The following is a 19,190-nucleotide window of genomic DNA, read 5'->3' as shown; positions in this document are numbered from 1 at the left end:
ACCTGAAGCACAATGTGCTGTTTTGAGGAGGGCTCCACTTTCAATCCAGCCACAAACACATTTCTGGTGATATTCTGCAGGTTGTGTTCAAAATCACTCAAATTCCTAATAGTGACTATTGAAGAGCAGGGTCCACTAATATGCTACCACTTGACGAAAAAAAAAAAGAACAAAATTTATTTCCTAGCTTTACTGCCTTGATGTAGAAAACGCAATAACAATTTTTCCAAAATAAGGTTGTCGACAAGGTATCAAACATCTCAGAACAAAAACCGATTTGGAGTCATCAGAAACCACCTAAAGGTGCTAAACCAACTGTTACCTACAACAAAATTATTGCAATGATTGTTAGCAATTATCGGTGTCCTACCTTCAGGACTCTGGCAATGGATTGATTCAGGTACACCATTCACATTGGAAGAAGATCCGCCATGTGGAGGTATCTATGGAAGTACATAAGAACTTAGTATTTCTGATGGTAAGTAATCACAAGAAGGAGCCAGACAAAAAAACCCACCCTAAAAACACCTATACAGAGTCAGTTTACTTTTCTACTCCCATCTTATTTTTATTCTTGCTTTCTCACAGTTCATCATTGTAATACATCATTGACACTTGCACCAGTTTAAGATTCAGCCCTGATATTCCTATTTAAATAAGCAGTTGAACAGATTTCAGTAAACAGCAAAGGAAATTGCCTCCAGCTGCACCAAGTTCCATCTAAACACTATAGAGCCAGTGTGTGTGGAGGCAATGTTCCCTCCTCCTTCTACACAAGATCATTACAATACACTCTGAGTACATTTTCACATAAACCAGAGACAGCCATCTCCAGACAACTATTCAGTGGCCAGTGCAGCTAGCGCATGCTCTCATGCTGTAGTCTAACACATCTCCTCATAGCTGGCACTGTCTGAGGTTTCCCTAAGTGAACTCTGTCAATACATGCTCTCTTTAGATGAGCGCTGAAGCATGCTAGGAAGGTAATGTAGAAATGCTTGCATGGCCCTACTTGTTTTCATTTAAAGAAGAGACTCTTGGCATAGGTGGCCGGGTACATCTACAATAGTCAGATTTGCTAGGTAATCTAGAGGTCTATCTTTTAGGTTATTATGGATGTGATGATTTATGACATCTACAAGCATTTCAAGTTAGATGTCTGATACGCATCCAGACATAGATCCTGGTTTAGTAACTGCGACACTGTGTGAAAAACAAGTATCTAAATGACTATGAACGATGAAAGATAAAGAAAACTACTTTTGCTGCACTAACAACTTGTTACTCGATCTGAATCTTCACAATTCTACCTAAAGTCATCCTGTCATACTGCTCAGGGACATACACAACAATCAATTATTCTTTTTTAAAGGGGTAGAAGCATAGGAATGAATGCCATAAAATAGTAAAACGTACTGGATGTGTTCTATGCACCACTGTTCTATAAGCTGGCCCATTACAGTTAAGTATAAGGATGCTCTATGAAATTAAAACATATTTTTGATCATTCCCCCTCCTCTATATAACATTTCTTGCTGTTCTGTGAAGTTCCATATCTTGTTTTCTTCATGGGCTATTATAGTAATTCTCACCACTCACCACAAAAAGGATTAAAATGCTTCTCTGCCATAAGCTCAGTGTCTGTTGAAATGGCTTTGCATGACACCAGGAATGCAAATGCAGCATTTTCCGTTTTAGCTGACATTGTCTGGTTACACTGCTGAATATTTTAAATCATTAACACTATTGTCAGTGAAAGAACTGAACTGACAGATAGGGATATTGTCTAAAGGCTCATGAAATGCTAATGAATGCTCAAGTTTCTAGTGGCAGCTGAGCTGCCAAATCAGCTAAAGGTACAGTAACTAGAAGCTGTACAACTTAATTTTGCAGAGCCTCTAAAACAATGATGTTTACCAGCATTTGGCATAGAAGTAGTGTCAGACAGCAACCAGTCAGCTACTGCTCTGTTCCTTGCTAATAACTTAAAACCAGGCTATGTTAATGCTGCTGTCTTTCTGAGTTATCTATTTATTTAACAAGGATCAGGAACAAGGACATTTGGGTTAAATGACATTTGTGCAAAATCATGAGTCAGTCTCTTAACCAGTCGGTCACATTTTCTTCAAGCATGAAGCATAGATAACAGAACAGATCACTGCAAAGTATTAGTCATCAGCCAAAAATATTAGTAATCTATTTTGGGTTTTCAGTGAGTGGCAATACATGGGAATATCTAGCCCACATTTCCAACTTCCTTCATCCTTGTAATCAGGTCAGAGGATGACTGGGCACATTCCTTCTTACCACAGTATTTACAAGAAGGAAGCTAACAGCAACACGAAAAAAAGCTAAAAGGAATAAAAGGAAAAAAAAAATCTAATGCTGCTGTTGTGGCTGAAATGCTAGATCAGAATCTGAAATGGCAGGTTTAACCTTAGCTCTGCCACTAATTTGCCTCACAGCTCTAGATATGAGGGCAAACTCACCCTACAGCAAACATTGCCTTTAATTTGGATGCTGTAGGTCTGTGTCTCAGTTCGTCAGGAGCAAAATCAGTCTAGCCTTTCCCTACTGTGTCAGAGCACAGTAGAAATAAACTCTTAAGATGTCTGCGAGGTGCTTGACTAGCCAGAAAAGGTGGGGAGGAGGTAGGAATTCACAATACGCGACACAGAATAAAGTGATTTTTATTATTAAAGTAATTTTCTAATCATTTAACTACCCAATAACATGTAATATTTAGAATATCTTGTACTGCTGGTATCCTAATAGCTTCAGGTATTTTGAAGGTGAAGTAAAGATTTTGGATGTGCGAGTAGACTTCACTGGTTCACTAGCCATTCCTGAAGTAGCAAGGAGAAAAGGATGCATGTTGCTTTGATACTACAGTAGTGAATATGGATGGCATCTACAACCACACTGCAGATTAGGTTTTGCAACAATTCCTCCTCCTGTATCCTAGTCCACACAGCACTACTGCCCTCTTCCAACACTGTTCCCCTTAGACATGATAAATTCAGAGTGTGCAGGTCTTAAATCCACTCTCTCACACATACATGCAAGTCCTAGAAAACTCAGACCTGAGGCAGAATTTGATTTTTTGTTTTTAAAAGCTCACAGAGTAATTTAGAGCAGCAATGGCTATCCAGCCCTTCGAATAAAACAATCACCTCAGAATGTGGATGCTACTGGCCAAGAACAGCCTAGACCAACAGTTACTCCTGTTGTATTTAAACATTATGCAATACAGAATATAACAATTATTGCTTTTACTTCCCTCAAGTTGTCTCTCTGCAGGTAATTTGTGTTTTAACAAGTCATCCAGAGCCAAATGCACAATACAACATAGTTGTTAGAGATACTGAGAATATCTTGGTGAACACAGAGTTCTCAAAACTAGTTGCATATCATTTTATAGATTAATTAAAGATACTGTAAAAAGTTACAAAAGGTACTGAGCTGGAAAAAAAACCCTGCCCAACTGTTTCATTTTCTTCACATGCTGAACTATTTTCTGTGGTAGAACCATTTTTCCAGGTTCACAAAAATATCTAAACACATTTATCTATGTTTTATACTATTTTGTATTATTTTATGGGGACTGACTGTGACTTAAGTCACCAGGTTTATCAACATGACACGTGGTTTTGTGAGTAGCACTCACATTAGATCTGTCATATCCATAAGCTTAAAACACCTACTTTAGTACCCAACGTGCTTATTACACCTCAACATAATAACTAAATAACAGGTATTTAGCATTCTTACTTTCACCCCTACTAATATTCAACCCATTAAAAACCCCATTTTATACTTTGCACTGTAGGATTTTTTTTTTTTTTTTTTCCTGTCTGAAGTATCCAATGCACAATGTGCCAGACAGCTGCATCCTGCCAGATACTGTGTGTATCAGGTTTTCTACTTTTAAGTTAAAGATAAGAAATTGAAAGCACAACCCCCCGCCCAACAAACCAAGCCCACCCACTAAACAAAAAAGATAAAAGCCTTTAAACCATCATAGAGTCCAAGAGCATGAACTGAAATGGGTATGCAAATGTAAGGTGATGTATAAGTAGCAGGGAGGGACTGGCCCAAGATTCCCTTAAAATCTGGATCAGAGTGTAAATCAGTGATTTGGGAATGAAAAAGCAGCAGCTTGACAGTCATTTTAATCAAGCTACATCTACTGGTCCAGTAGCAAAGATTCTTAATAAATCTTTTGAGTCAAAATGCTATCATATACCTGAAAAAAATGTAAACATAGTGCTTGTATGTAAAATAGAAACGTGCAGGGATATAAGAAAGTAATCCCAGATAACTACACACCTGGTAGGATTTTTTTTTTTTGTCTCATGAGAGTGTGAGGAAGGATCCACAGATATAAACCCATATTCTCTTGAAGTGGAATGATACCTTAGTTGACAAACCTTTGCACTCAGGATTAGATTAATTGCCCGTGACACAAATGTTTGTGGAAACATTTGGGGCTTTTTTTCATATTGAAGGAAATACCTAACTTCTTGGCAGCTATATGAGATGGTGCCTTCTAGAGCACCTATCTAAAGGTTTCCTTTGTCTGTCCTTCTTGCCTGTCTGGATAGAAATGAAGGACCTTTGCCATCAGGTTGCTAGGCATACAAAGGTCCTGCGTACACTGTCCTGTACACATATATGCAAGTGCTTCTTTGACTTCAGATCTCCTATGGTTGCTCAATGTCTTCATAGTACACCTAAGACACACTAAATGTGCTGCCCTTGGTCTTCAGCACATTCATAATGTGCTCAAGAGACTCTGAACTGCATGGTACACATGTACATGTACGTACGCACACCCACACCCTTGTGGCTGGAAAATTCCAGACAGAAATATGGGACCCCTACACCAACGCTATTGTTACTATTTTAAGCCTGTAATATGCTCAAAGTGCATCTAGCCAAACTTAGAAAAAGTATGTCTAATGTTGTTAACTTTTCCTTGAGTTCTGATCTGGCATTGCTGTGGTAATGTTTCATCTGAAGGCTAAGAAGAGAATGTAAACTCTCATACCTTTAGAAAAACTCCATGAAATTCTCAAAGAAGCTTTCTCTGTCTTTATGAAAACATTCAAATTGGTGATGAATCTAACTGTAGACTGTGAATATTTTAGTGAAATTGTGAATTAACTGTTTGCAGAAGTATTCTCTGAAATCTGGGGACACTTATATAGTGTCACTGTAATTCATCCTGAAAGGCTGCAGTAAGAAAGGGCTAAAAGATACTCCAAACATAAATGAAATGTTATTTATATAATCAGTGTTTCCAGTGAGATGTTATTAGTATTTATTATTATAATGCTTAATAGTAACATAATCTGTAAAACAGAAACACTGCTAGTAACCCAACTATACTGAGAAGCTACCTGTAACAATACAATAGCCAATTATAATGTAGTGATTTTGCTACTGTTAATTTGAGCATACATGGTCATGCATTTTGTTGCACTGCTCTGGAAACACTGAAGAACCACATAAAGATTTACCCTTTTTCTAAAGAAACTTTGAATTGCATCACATTATGTAAAGCATTTAGCAAACTGATGACAATGGTGAATGGACTCAATACTTAAGTGCAATACCTCAGTTTCCCTACCAGCACAAATTAGCCAACTCTTTATCCACTGTATGAGCAAGAAAGGCAGCAGTTAAAGACTTTCTCTAAGAACTGCTATTGCACCTGTGTCACTAGGTTGGCTAATTGCATGTAAATAATCATAACATTTAACTGCTAACAGAAGCACGTGTACAAAACTGAAGAGATTAAAACCTTGATTAAGATAGGCACTAATCCTTCAAATCACTTAAGCACATGTTTAACTTTAAGTACGTTAACATCTTCATTGAAGTAAAAGGGACTACTCAAAAGCTTAAAGTTAAGCAAGTACTTAAGTTATTTGTTGGATCACGTTTTAATGCCCTTTCACTTTGGTCATTTGGTCAATCAATTGAAAAAGTAATACTGAGACAAATTCAAACACAATGCTATTTAGCATAATTGGGATTCTAAGAAAGGCCTCAGCAGTAAAGCTTCTTTATTTGTACAATTTTATTTTCTTTTTAAAAAGATGACAAGACTTTGTGGTACTTAATTTCAAGAGGGGACAATAAAACACATGCAAGTAAGCATAAGGAAGTTATGACACCACTTTCCAAAATCTCATATTTAATCTAGACTCTGGATGATTTTTATGGTACAAAGTGAGCATAGTAACAGATGTACTGGAAGAGCTAAGAGTCAAAGTACCCCTAGCAGCATTGCATGTCTGGGTATCTATAAATGCACATTTAGAACCAAAGAAAAAGGTTAAACCTTTCAATTGTCACCTGCCTACAAAACAGCAAAAGGACTCCTCTCGTCAGTTGTCCTGTGCCACCTAATGCACTATTACCATTATTTCTTATTCCATGCACTAGTTTTAATCTCTATGGAAAAGTCAGTAGAAAAACAAGAAACACAGCACATTTGCTCAAAAAAGAATATCATACAAAGCAGTCATTTACTTCATGCCCATACTTGTTAACTTTTATATCTAAATCTTTACCTTGAAACAAACCCTCTGCAAAGTGAAATGCTTAGTTACGGGCTAAAATTGAGACGTTAAAAATAAACAACTTTAATAAGAATACAGAGTAGCATGCAATTGGGTGCACGGTATCCATATTTGCCACTTACTGAAATAAAGGCATTTATTTGGGGTTGTGGGAAAATTCTGTAGTGTTTACTATTATTAAGCCATAGCATAAACTCCTTACTTGAATATAATCTCAGACTCCAGTACAGTTTTTTTAAAACACTTCTGCAAGATTGGGATGTTGGACAGCAAACAGGCTTACTGTATGTACTGAACAATTAATAGCACAAGAGCACTCTGGTTGGAAGAGCTAAAAAGGACAGATGGAAAGCCCTTCTCCTTAGAGATAAGCTGTTCACAAGAAGTGTTTCCTGCAAGGAGTTTTCTGTGCCTGAGCACACCACTTCTGCTTATAAAGTGTTGTAAAGCAGAAGGAATCCTTGGGGACTGAAGAGACTTCACTATAAAGGAAAAGTGGCATTCGGAGAATATGATGTAAGACTCAGTGTCTGACACTGAGGAAAAAACTGGTGTTGCAATCAGTATCTTTTGCAAGTTTACTGCCTTGATGACTAGCATTATCACTTAAGCTCTACGTTGATCGTCAAACTTAGAAAAGCTTAGCCAGCTTCTAACCTGTAGTCAAATATTTTATTTTGCTCTGGCTTTCCAACAAACACAGTTTTTAAAGTACAGTTCATGTGCAGCTGCTCTGATGGTCTGCTCTTTACAGGAAATAGAAACATCAACCCTGACTTTTTCCCTTTTCCTGCTGCCCCAAGCTCATATAAAATCATTATTAAGTATTGCTGTTTTGTGCTCTACAAAAATAAACATATGACTTCCACACAACAAATCCGCCAAAATATTGCATTTCCAAAGCTAGAAAACTCAGAGATATACTTTATTCTTTCACTGTCTGCCATACTATTTACATCTACATTTTCATTCAGCTGTAGTCATGGCACCTTCTTTATACAAGTGCAGGAAGCCAGACTGCTTGTCTGCTCAGCGATGCAGTCTTAGCAACATGGAATTATTTAACAATAGGGGAAAAACAGTAATCTCAGAATTGGTCCCTGCTTTCCCTCTGTTTTCCTCATCAGACCGGCCAAGATCAATCCTATAAAAATAATAACAGGTTTCTTAAAAGAATCTGGTTTTGCATAAAACCATGCCTCCCTGTTACTGGTTTTATGTTGATACTTCACCAAAACAGTCATTACTATTAGAACATAATCAAGAAAAAAGAGTGACTGGACAGTGTACTTCATCCTTTTGGACTTTATTCTGAAATTCACCAGATAACTTTCCCTATCTTTAGTCTCAGGAGCACAGCTGGGATCCTCCTACTGAACAGATGCATCCTAATAGGATAAAAAAAGAGGTACTCACTACCTCAGTAACACATCAGGTCTGAGATGATTAATGTGTTTTTGCTGTTTTCTTTGGTCATATAGGGATGAATTATCTGACACGAAAACCCATTAGTATCTAGCATCAATTAAATTCCAAAATGAAAAAGCACAACAGCCTACTTCAGTGAAATTGACAGTTAGGGGAAAGAGGACATGTCCACTTTACTGAAAATTGCTTGTTACTATCAGAATTATCTCTATCTTAATGGAGCTTTAATCAGCTAAAAGCAGACAGGACAGCATGGGAAAAAAAAATGAACCAAATTATCTAGTTTCTAAACTTGTAATTTCATTAAAGAAAGACAAAAGAGCATTTGTTAAATATAGTGCAGACCAGCTGAGAACCTCAAGTCCAATGATTTTGGTGTCCTCTACTGCAAGTTCTATAGCAGAACTGTCCAGACAAATTTTAAGACACATAGTTCTAATTTTCAGTGTCAGAACTATTACTGCTCTTGCAAATGCTTTACAGGGGAAAGGCCAACCTATGTTGCTTTGGACAAAGAGAAGTTATGGGATGGTACAGCTCAACAACATAAAGGCAGAGATCAACACTAAATTGTCTCAATGAACCAAGCAACTAAAAATATATTAGAATTAAACAAATAAATCAACATCTTTTCTTGGAATTATCACAGAAGCCTGGCAGAAACCAGTGCCATACTCCTTGCAACACAGACAAAGACTTGGTAACAATTAGCACGTCAAAACCCAAATCTAAATACTATTCAAATCACGTCCTTTAGCCAGTCTCTTAATTGAGAAAGCAGTTTTCTACAGAATTATGCAGCCTCTTCACAACTGTTGTGTTCACCAATGGGAGCTGTTACTTGATCAGAATAATCAGTGTGAACCATCCAGTGTGCTTCCAGAAAGGCTGCAATTGATGATTTCATAAGTAAATTCTACTTAAAAGGTCAGCTGCACAAATGCAGCAGTAAGATGCTCAGCTGTGCTCCAGACAGTGTTCCTTTTATTTTACCAGGCAAAAGGCACAGAGCAGCTCTAAGAACTGTAAACGCTACCAATTTTTAAGTGGGAGAGGAAAAGAATTCTCTTGGTGCAGCACAGAGAAAAATCTGTCAGAGATCAGGCTGCTCCCAAAGGAACCCCTCACAAGCTTTCAGGCAGGAGACTGCATTAAGGGGTGAAATTGTGTGCCATGGATGAAGGAGTGTGCTGCAGATGAAATTTTGGGCAATGCTACAAGACTATAATGTATTGAAAAGAGGATACTACATTTATATAGGGTGAGGGAATGTCATGGTTTAACCCCACCCAGCAACTAAGCACCACGCAGCCGCTCACTCACTTCCCCCCCATCCAGTGGGATGGGGGAGAAAATTGGGAAAAGAAGTAAAACTCGTGGGTTGAGATAAGAACGATTTAATAGAACAGAAAAGAAGAAACTAATAATGATAATGATAACACTAATAAAATGACAACAGTAGTAATAAAAGGATTGGAATGTACAAATGATGCGCAGGGCAATTGCTCACCACCCGCCGACCGACACCCAGCCAGTCCCCGAGCGGCGAATCCCTGCCCCCCCACTTCCCAGTTCCTAAACGAGACGGGACGTCACATGGTATGGAATACACTGTTGGCCAGTTTGGGTCAGGTGCCCTGGCTGGGCATGAGAAGCTGAAAAATCCTTGACTCTAGTCTAAACACTACTGAGCAACAACTGAAAACATCAGTGTTATCAACATTCTTCGCATACTGAACTCAAAACATAGCACTGTACCAGCTACTAGGAAGACAGTTAACTCTATCCCAGCTGAAACCAGGACAGGGAATATGAATTACGTGGGGGGGTTCTGCAGTCCACAAAACAATGGAAAATTTGGAGGGCAAACTGGCATATTCAAGCCACCATCACACTCCACCTTTCCTAAGCTGAGAGTTCCATCCTGCCAACCAAAGACAAAATACAAAAATCTTACTTCAGATCTCTTCTCCACTTCAACTCAAAAATCCTACTAGCAAGGCTACTCTATAGAATTATAACTCTTTTTTTTTTCTTTTTCTTTTTTTCTTCTTCAGCATCACTGTAATACATCAGCCAACAAATAAGGGAATTCAAGGTTTTTGATGGTTCTTGCACTTACCTTGAGTCCACGAAAGCTGCCTGGGCTTGTTGGTGAAGAACTGGAGGACTTTGTAGATTTTGGGGTGGATAATTGACTGCTTGGTGTTCCATTAACTGGCCAAAGCAATAAAAGCAAACAAATGAAAGAAAAGATGAATAAAACTCAAAAACCCTAACTTGCTTTTAAACATAACATATCTCTCTGACAAGTTATCACTCAAGTTTGCATACAAAGACCAAAACAGATGCCTCAGCATTTAGGACTAAATTATACACTTGCATGCCACACAACTGCGCCCCCAAAACTCATTAGCCTGGACATGGGATCAAGAAGACACACAAATATTGCATTGTCATTCTAGAGATTAAAAAGGCCTATTCTGTCTTTGCCAGTGCAAGAGCTTTGGGCAAGTAATAGCCACAGCCTTTTAAAATTATATCATTTATTGTGATATCACACAATAAAATTTGGAGACAGAAAGTGTTCATAAAGACATTTGACCCTCCATCTCTCCTTTTTGGATCAACACCTAAGTTTCTAGGTAGAATGTTTCACAGAACACAAGTTGTTTTGTTTGGGTTTTTTTTTCCAAGAAAAACAAACAAACAAGAAGTATGAGCTGTTTGGGTGATAAAGAACTTATGCAGTAGTTCAGAAAAATACTGATTTAAGGGGAAAAAAACCCCAACAACATGGGGTAAAAGCTAGTAGGTTATTTCTGAACTTCCGAGAAGTTCAAGTGTCTGTAAAAACATACAATATCCTCCCTCTTGACTTCAAGAGTTAATTCATTTTAAGTCCAGTTTTCCAGAGAGGCCTGATACAACATCCGTTATATCTCTGGTGACTTGACTATAACTTAGGTCAGTCCTTGTATTTTTCTGAAAAAAAAACCTGATGAATTTCATTATGCAGACAGAATAGCATGCTGTCCATCATACACAAATATAATGCAACATTATATGATACGACATTATTTCCTCTCTAGCTGAACCTTATTTTTCCTGGGAGAGGAAAATACCAGGCAGAAATTTAAGAGCTAAAAAGGTTTCATAGCTGATTCATGGCAAAGAATTATCTTTTCAGAAAGAAAAAAGCAACCCTGGCAAATAGAAACTTAGCTTCAAAGTAAATAACAGTTGCACCTGCACATACCCTTTACACATTCAGAGGTCTTTCATGGGTTATGCATCACTTCTTAACCAGTGCTATTGGATTTATTTTACAAGTGTCTATTAACCTATTACCCTAACATTCTCTGAGTGGTGAAGATGCCTTCCAAGTACTATTTTTACAACCTGGGCAATCTATCTGCCAGTAGGCCAGGGTGACTGCACTGCAACTTCCACAAATCGCTGTTTTTCACAAAAACCTCTTTCTCTGATGTGTGATGTTAAGATATAACTAATTAGCATTTAGCTACAGAATAAGTCTATCTTTGAAGTCTGATAACTTGGATTTACAGTCCCAGATCTGTTACAGGACTAAGACCTTAGTCTTTTCTACTAAAAGCATTCAGTATGTTTAGGATATTTTTGTCTTGACTTTAACAAGGGTTACCTGTAAGAACAATAGGTGAATTATTTAAGTGGCTTTATAAGCTAAAAGTATTTAGGCATATATGGCCCTCCTGCAGACTTCTTTTCATCACTTTGTTTTAAATAATCTTCTCGAAACCCGGCATATCAATGCATCCTTGGTTTATTGAGAATTTGCAAGTATAACGATGAAAAGGGCTAGTGGAATGCTATCTTACTGTTTTCTGCTTCTCGCATAAACAATTTGCTCTAGCCATTAGAAAAAATACTGAGCTGTAAAGTTCATGACCAAAAATGAGATACTTCAGTAGAATTTGCTTCCAAATGACCAGCTATTGCTGCAGGAGGAAAAAAATTTTTGTTCATTCACAAATTCTTTTTATACAGGTCACAGAAAGGTCACTATTTCCTGAACATGACCACTGAGGCCTACACTATAAGACACCTGTATCTGTCTCTAAGTCACTACATTCTTTTTACGCATCGACAGAACCACTAAACTGTACCAGTGAAATTGGCTGGTTAACATAATCTTCTTCCCTCTCATAACTAAGGAAGAACAGCCCAGCCTACACTGACAGTAGTCTAGCTCTTTGCTATTATCTTACACATGCTTGGTGGACAAGGGTGGTGTTCTGAGCCAGGGCTGTGACTAGATGATGTCCAGAGGTCCCTTCCAACTTTCGTCCTTCCATGATTCTACAACACATGGTATGTTCTGCTGAGGATCTTATTTAAAAGAGCTGGCTGTAGCTACAGCTTTGCCAATGTCTTCTGAGAGCCACTGCATTTGAGTTGGTGCACAGCTGCAACAACAGTAAAAGCTGGAAGTGGCCCTGTGTAGATAATAAAAATTTTGCATCTATAGGGAATCAGCCAACTGCTTGTGCTGGTTTTGGCTGGGATAGAGTTAATTTTCTCCATAGTAGCTAGTATGGGGCTATGTTTTGGATTTGTGCTTGAAACAGTGTTGATAATACAGGAATGTTTTTGTTATTGCTGAGCAGTGCTTACACAGAGTCAAGACCTTCTGCTCCTCACACCAGCCCACCAGTAAGTAGGCTGGGGATGCACAAAAAGTTGGGAGGAGACACAGCTGGGACAGCTGACCTCAACTGACCAAAGGGATATTCCAGACCATATGACGTCGTGCTCAGCTTATAAAGCTGGGGGAAGGTTGGCGGGAGGGCCACTGCTCAGGGTCTGGCTGGGCATCAGTTGGTTGGTGGTGAGCAATTGTTTTCATTTGCATCACTTGTCTTTCTTGGGTTTTATTTCTCTCTCTTTGTTACTTTCCTTTTCATTACATTATTTTTATTATTTCAATTATTAAACTGTTCTTGTCTCAACCTACAAGTTTTCTCACTTTTACCCTTCCACTCCTCTTCTCCCATCCTGCTGTGGGGGGAGGGACTGAGCAAGTAGCTGTGTGGTGCTTAGTTGCCAGCTGGGGTTAAACCACAACACTGATATTTTAGACAGCAGTATTTTATCTTTTTTTTTTTAACTCAAAAACCACACAAGCAATCTGTATTCATTTTTGGCACAAACTTGTCTGCTGCTATTGATTTGCTGGTTATTTCATGTATATGCAAAACTTACCTTGCTTATCTAAGTATAAGTGCTTTTAAGGTTTTTTTGACATGTAGAGCAGCCTGAATATACAGAAAAAAAAAATTCTTCTCTGTTGTTCTTTAAGTAGTATGTATTAGGCTACAATTCTTTAGCATATTGGAATGCTGAAAACTGAAAAACCTACGAATACCTTTTAAATTGTTAACTTCTAGTATGGTCCAAAGTCTCAACTTATTTGCTAATCAAAATGCAATTTACTTGTTTTAGAGATACTTTCACTTTGAACTGAAGGTTCAAGGAGGTTTCTCATCATTTTAGAACTTTGGTTGAAATAACACAAGAAAACAAAAGAAGGTAAAAAAGTACAAATAAAATTAAGAACTGACGTGTTTTTCACTGCCTTTTTCACCAACTCTTAGCCCTGTCTTTTTGCACTGTCTGAAATTTTCTATAATATGCTTTAGAATACACATACAAATGTATTGCTCCTCAGAATGCTCCTCTCCTTGTAGTCAAATTACACCTCTACAAATTTAACTTTGACACCATTAGCAGATGTCCAACAACTATAAAGCATCATTTATATTATTTCACTCAAATGATCTACTTCAACAAAAAACCTACCCCCATTAAGTCTCTGGTTCACCAAATGCAAAACGTGTGTTTCAAGCTTGAAAATATTCACAAATACAGCAAAAAGAATACAGGTAAATGGAGAGGGAGGAGACACACTAGTGATATACAGCCATAATAGTAATGGCTCACCTGGGGATTTTGCTGAAGAATAAGCACTGGAGTAGTGGCCACCCCTCTTTACTGTACTCATATATTTGACACAAAGGAAAAAGACATTAAGGAAAGAAGTTATTAAACAGCTCTGAACATGCATGAAAGGAAGAAGGGTAAATAAAGATAAATAAAGACTACATGAGAAAAAATGGCAAGTAAATAGAAGGATAAATACCAGACAGTTTGGATAAACTTTTCAAATTAACCTAAACAAAGGGGTTCCAAGTAGAAATAAGTAAGGAAATGACAGCACTGATTTCTAAATACTTTGCATAAAATTCACTGTTGATAGATATCCCATGTGATCTCATTGAAGTTAACAGGATTGCATGAAATGTCAATCAGTTGTGAAACTTGCCCTTCATGCTACATTTTTCTTTGCTGTTACCGCGATCCTTTCAAGCTTTTCAGTTAAATATTCAACTTTTATAAACAGATGATAAATATTCTACTTTGAAAGAAACCAAAGACATAAAATTACTTTAACCAGCATCAATTAAGCAAAACAAATATTGATATGGAAATGAGAATATGGAATACTTTGCAGTTTTGAATACACGCACAGGAGCTTACATGTATAGTTACATTCAGAACAGAGCATCGTATATTTACATATTCAGTGGTTTGATTTCAGGGCTACTTCTCCAGGTCTGAAGGAAAAAATTTAATTAAGTTTTATTGTCTTTAGAAATTAAATGCAGAGGTAAAAAAAGGAACACATCAAGTTTCTCCCTTCTACTTATTTGCATAAAAGACTCAATGGTTGGAATATATGGTGTTCAGCCAGACTGCTGGCAGAAACACAATGTGAACCTTTCTTTGAAATTACAGGAAGTACAAGAAGAAAAAAAATTTCTCTGTTGATGGGCAATAACTTTCCAGAACATCCCCTAAAATTACTTGAAACAGCAAAATCCTGTATTTCCAACAATATTTGGCTTATATAGGAGAAACCTTTCAAATTCAAAACACTTCAGGGTATGCTCTAGTTCAATGAACATGAATTTAACCACGTAAGCATCCTATAGCTAACAGTCTTCAAGAAAATCAAGTGCCATGCTGAAAACATATCCCAAGTGTACAATTAGCACAAATTATTCCAATGTTCATAAACTGAAACTTTTTATGCCTGTTAATTAAAAAAAATAGAAACCATATTTCTTCTCACAATTCAAAAATAAATGCAAATTTTATTATAAATTAGTATTAAAGCTATGAGACAAACTGAAAAAACATTTTTTTTCCCCTCAGAGAACAAAGCATGGCACTTCTATTTCAGACAGAGCCAACAGTTTTTTCACCCCATGAAGCAAATTCTAACTTCATGTATTTTACATGTTCAGTTCTTTCCTAGAAGTAGTACCTGAGGCAGGTGATTTGCTTCGACGTGAAGGTCCTGGACTTTTGGACCCAGTATGCCTCATTCCAGATGATCGGGAATAAGAGGACTTCATAACACGGCATTCTACAAAGCAAGCAGATAGAGTTTTGACAACAGTTCAATGTACAGGCTTCCTCCGAACACTACTGTTGCTGTTTATTATCCAGAAAATGAACTTCAGTATTTTCTAAACATGCTTGCCCAACTGAATGAAACAAATTTAAAAGAGCATCTCAGAACTTTAACCTACATACCATAAAACCTATTTGAGCTACTCAAATGCCATATGTAACATTCTGCATGTAATATTCCTTTATGTCTTAAAGCTGGATTATTACTATAATTCAAGTTTGTATGTACGCACAACTGAACAAGTAAAGAAGTCAGCTGATGCCAAGGTTCTGAAATTCAGTAAAACCTGCAAGCTGTAATGGCAGCTTCATATTGGACAACTGCACAGCATTTACCTTCTTTTGCAAGAAACTTATGTTGTGACCAATTTTTAAAGAGGTAAAAAATGTATTGTTTCCAAAAGGCTGAGGCAATAGATTACTGCCATTTACCATCAGCTATATATCATTAAATAAAAGACAACCTAAATGGGAAAAGAATCAATAGGCATACATGCATTGACATTTTGGAAGCAGTTTAATTCCTACAGTTAGCATCCACTGCAAATCCCTCCATAAATTTCCCTCTCAATTTTGTCCCTGTTATTCAACACTACAATGTCAATGCAATAATTATGATGCCACATCACCATCAAAAATAGTAAGTAGAGCTGCATGCCCTGCCATTCAAGTCATGGTCCACCCTGTCCCTAACCTGCTTTTCTCCATTAAAACCTCCAGAGTTATTAGAGGAAGGAGGGACCACCAAAGCTGAAGAGACAAAGGGAGAAAAAAAAAACCCCTCCATCACTGGGTTCTCCAAAAGGGAATGAGTCCAATTAGTCTGTGCATGGTGTAATGGAAAAAGCAAACTTACAGCCTTTAAATCTGCAAGGGAAATTATAATTTTGCCCAGACTCGGATTTGCAGTGTGAGTTAATGCAACCATGCTCTTCTTTTCCTGCATAAGAATAAAATCATATCTTAGCTAGTCCAAAACTATGTTAAAAAAATAACCTTCTTGTCACCTCCTTACTAGCTGAATCAACATAATCAAGCAGTTCTGGAAAAGCAGCATGCTGGCAGTAACAATAGAATGGGAGCCAGCTGAATCCTCCATCCAAACATATGGAGCAGTGGTGGGATATATACCTATACTTCTTGAAGTAACTCAAGATTTTGTAATGAAATTATGGCATTTGTAAAAATTAGAAAAACAGCAGGTGCTTTTGCTTTCAGTTACCTGAGAGCAAGGCAACCCTCCCCCCACCTCCCCTATTCACAGCCTGAAGCTCTCTTCAAATAATGTGATGATTCTTGCCAGGACAAGTTTTCTTTACCACAGATTAATTTTTTGATAACAGAAGATCAGGGTGATTCTACAGCTGAAACAATATAGACAGAAAAAACATGTCTAGTAGGGCCTGTAGAGATAGGACAAGGGGTAATAGTTTTAAACTGAAAAACGGGTAGACTCAGACTAGATATAAGGAAGAAAGTCTTTTATGATGTGGGTGGTGAAACACTGGAACAGGTTGCCCAAAGAGGTTGTAGATGCCCCATCCTGGAAACATTCAAGGTCAGGTTGGACGGGGCACTGAGCAATGTGATCCAGTTGAGGATGTCCCTGCTCATTGCAGAAGGGTTGGACTAGATGGCCTTTAATGGTCCCTTCCAACCCAAACCATTCTATGATTCTATGAACATAGAGAAAAAAACAACATATATTTGATATGATATTCGAAGCCAATTCTAAAACTCCCTCATTGAGGAGAGAGCTTTTTCCTTGAACTTACATTATAAATTTTCTCTTTAGAGATAAACAACTTTTGTAAACAAGTTAAATTCATGATCTGTCAATGCCAGACAGCATGGGCACAAAGTCCCAGTTTGTCTCATCTCCTTCCCCACCCAAATCCCTCCTATAACCTCACAACATAAACAGGCTCAACACTTGGTCTATAGCAGACAAGACTGGAATGTGTGAATTGTGCAGGACAATTCAAGACCTGAAATGAGCGTGGTTACATATGTCATTTTTCAAAAATCTCATGAAGACAGCACTATGGAAATCTTACAGTCACAGATTTCAAAAGCAAACATTTTTAACAGATTTTAGATCCATTAGATCCATGACTGAACCTTTTAAAATTCAGTACTGTTTTTCATGTAACTTTAGGGACAGGGTCTGTTTTCCAAGAAAATAGGTCAGGTTTGGTAGTGCATTTTAATAGATTTACAGAATCCAGATGATGGTTTGGAAAAACTTTTTAATCCATAGAAAAATATATTCCCATGTATATTTTCCTAAATCACACAACTCTTGAGGACTGAACAGGGGGACAGGGTGGGGAGGGGGAAGAGTTCTTAGTGAAATTGACTATTTCAGTGGGTTTAGGATGTACAGTCTTACCACTGTGATCCAACACGAAGTCATCCTGAGCGTACCGGTATTTCTCAGGCCCACATGCAATGAAGACATCATCATCTCCAAAGAAGTCCTGCAAGCATGTCACCTTGACAGCAAAATAGACAAAACAAAATCAACAAATGCAGTACTTTCAAATACTAAATCTTCAGTTAGTCAGCAACAGTTAGTAAGTTTGTGTTTTCCTTTTCATAGTGATACCATAATGTTCTTTTACAATGACAGAAACACTCCAGTTCTCAAGTACTTCAGCTCTCCCAGTACCGCAGGAAACCTCAGAGTCAAGAATGTAAAATATGACTGCCCCTCACCTCCAAACACCTTCTCTTATATCTAACGCCTGTATTTTTGCCTAGAACTACACATACATGCTGATGACTTTGACAAGTAAACACTACCCAAATATCAAAGCTTCTTGTATTCTTACATTAATTGCTTATGGGAAAATCAGTCAAGTTAAAATGATTGCATCTACAAATTTATTTTTTTATGCTCTGAGGCATTTAATTTCCATGTTTTAATGTCCTGTTAAAAAAAAAAATAATTCCCCCCTTTATTAAAAGGTATTCCATATTCAAGAAAAAAGAAGTAGAGAGTCCCTTTTATGCCTTTGCAGCTCTGTCTGTTCTTCATTCTCCCAGTAAGGATGTTACAATGTATTTCCAGAAGGATGAGGATATCAGAAAGAAAAATGGTTTAGACATTCTTTAAAAACACAAAACCCAAGACCTTGAAAAACCCTCACTTCTCAAAAGTCAATAAAAGTCAGCTTGTGCAGGAGCAAGCATCTGCTTTAAAAACAATTAAAACCAAAAATGCCACAACAAGAAATCCCACCAAACTCATTTTAACTTGTAAGAAAAAAAGTGTTTGCAGGTAGCAAGCTATTTTTAAAATGTAAACGGATTAAAGTTCTACCGTATAATTGTTTCCCTATTCTTTTTAACATTGCACACCCAAATGAGATCTGGGAATAAAAGCTACGTAGAGGCTAAGAAAGTTAGAACCATTTGGTAAACCCATGTAATTAAAGAGGTAAAACAAAAAACTGCTTTTAGGGAAACTAGCTTTTTTCTTTCCCAGATACCTGTCAACCCCATTTGCATATTTTACCCACTGTGATAATAGTAAACATTGGCAGAACTACAGGAAGGGGTGTCTACTGCCTGCAGTATTCTGAGAAACACTCAGAATATCAATGACCCTGAGCTCTCTGCAAGCACACCCACACAGGGCATTCACCAGCA

At 37.5% G+C, this 19,190-nt stretch overlaps 1 protein-coding gene across 5 annotated transcripts in view; it reads right to left on the bottom strand.

Annotated features, from left to right (window-relative positions):
* The window catches only part of DCLK2 (doublecortin like kinase 2), a 92,849-nt gene that overhangs the window by 25,882 nt on the left and 47,777 nt on the right, over nucleotides 1-19,190 (bottom strand). For 3 of the 5 annotated variants that reach the window (XR_011324223.1, XR_011324224.1, XM_069780517.1), the window contains exons 3-7: nucleotides 17,929-18,031; nucleotides 15,388-15,489; nucleotides 14,001-14,051; nucleotides 10,141-10,235; nucleotides 371-443 (exon numbers count right to left, since the gene is read on the bottom strand). Coding sequence is in view for 2 of the 5 variants with exons in the window: in XM_069780517.1 (XP_069636618.1) it covers nucleotides 371-443; nucleotides 10,141-10,235; nucleotides 14,001-14,051; nucleotides 15,388-15,489; nucleotides 17,929-18,031 (424 nt within the window). In the remaining 3 variants the exon portion in view is untranslated. The remainder of the gene's footprint in view (nucleotides 1-370; nucleotides 444-10,140; nucleotides 10,236-14,000; nucleotides 14,052-15,387; nucleotides 15,490-17,928; nucleotides 18,032-19,190) is intronic. The other 2 variants (XR_011324228.1, XM_069780523.1) reach the window with 1 other exon arrangement.

Source organism: Haliaeetus albicilla, chromosome 1 (assembly GCF_947461875.1).
Source record: "Haliaeetus albicilla chromosome 1, bHalAlb1.1, whole genome shotgun sequence".
In the NCBI taxonomy this organism is placed as follows: domain Eukaryota; kingdom Metazoa; phylum Chordata; class Aves; order Accipitriformes; family Accipitridae; genus Haliaeetus; species Haliaeetus albicilla.
Note: the sequence above shows the minus strand (reverse complement) of the source record. Positions and strands in the feature narration are given on the sequence as shown.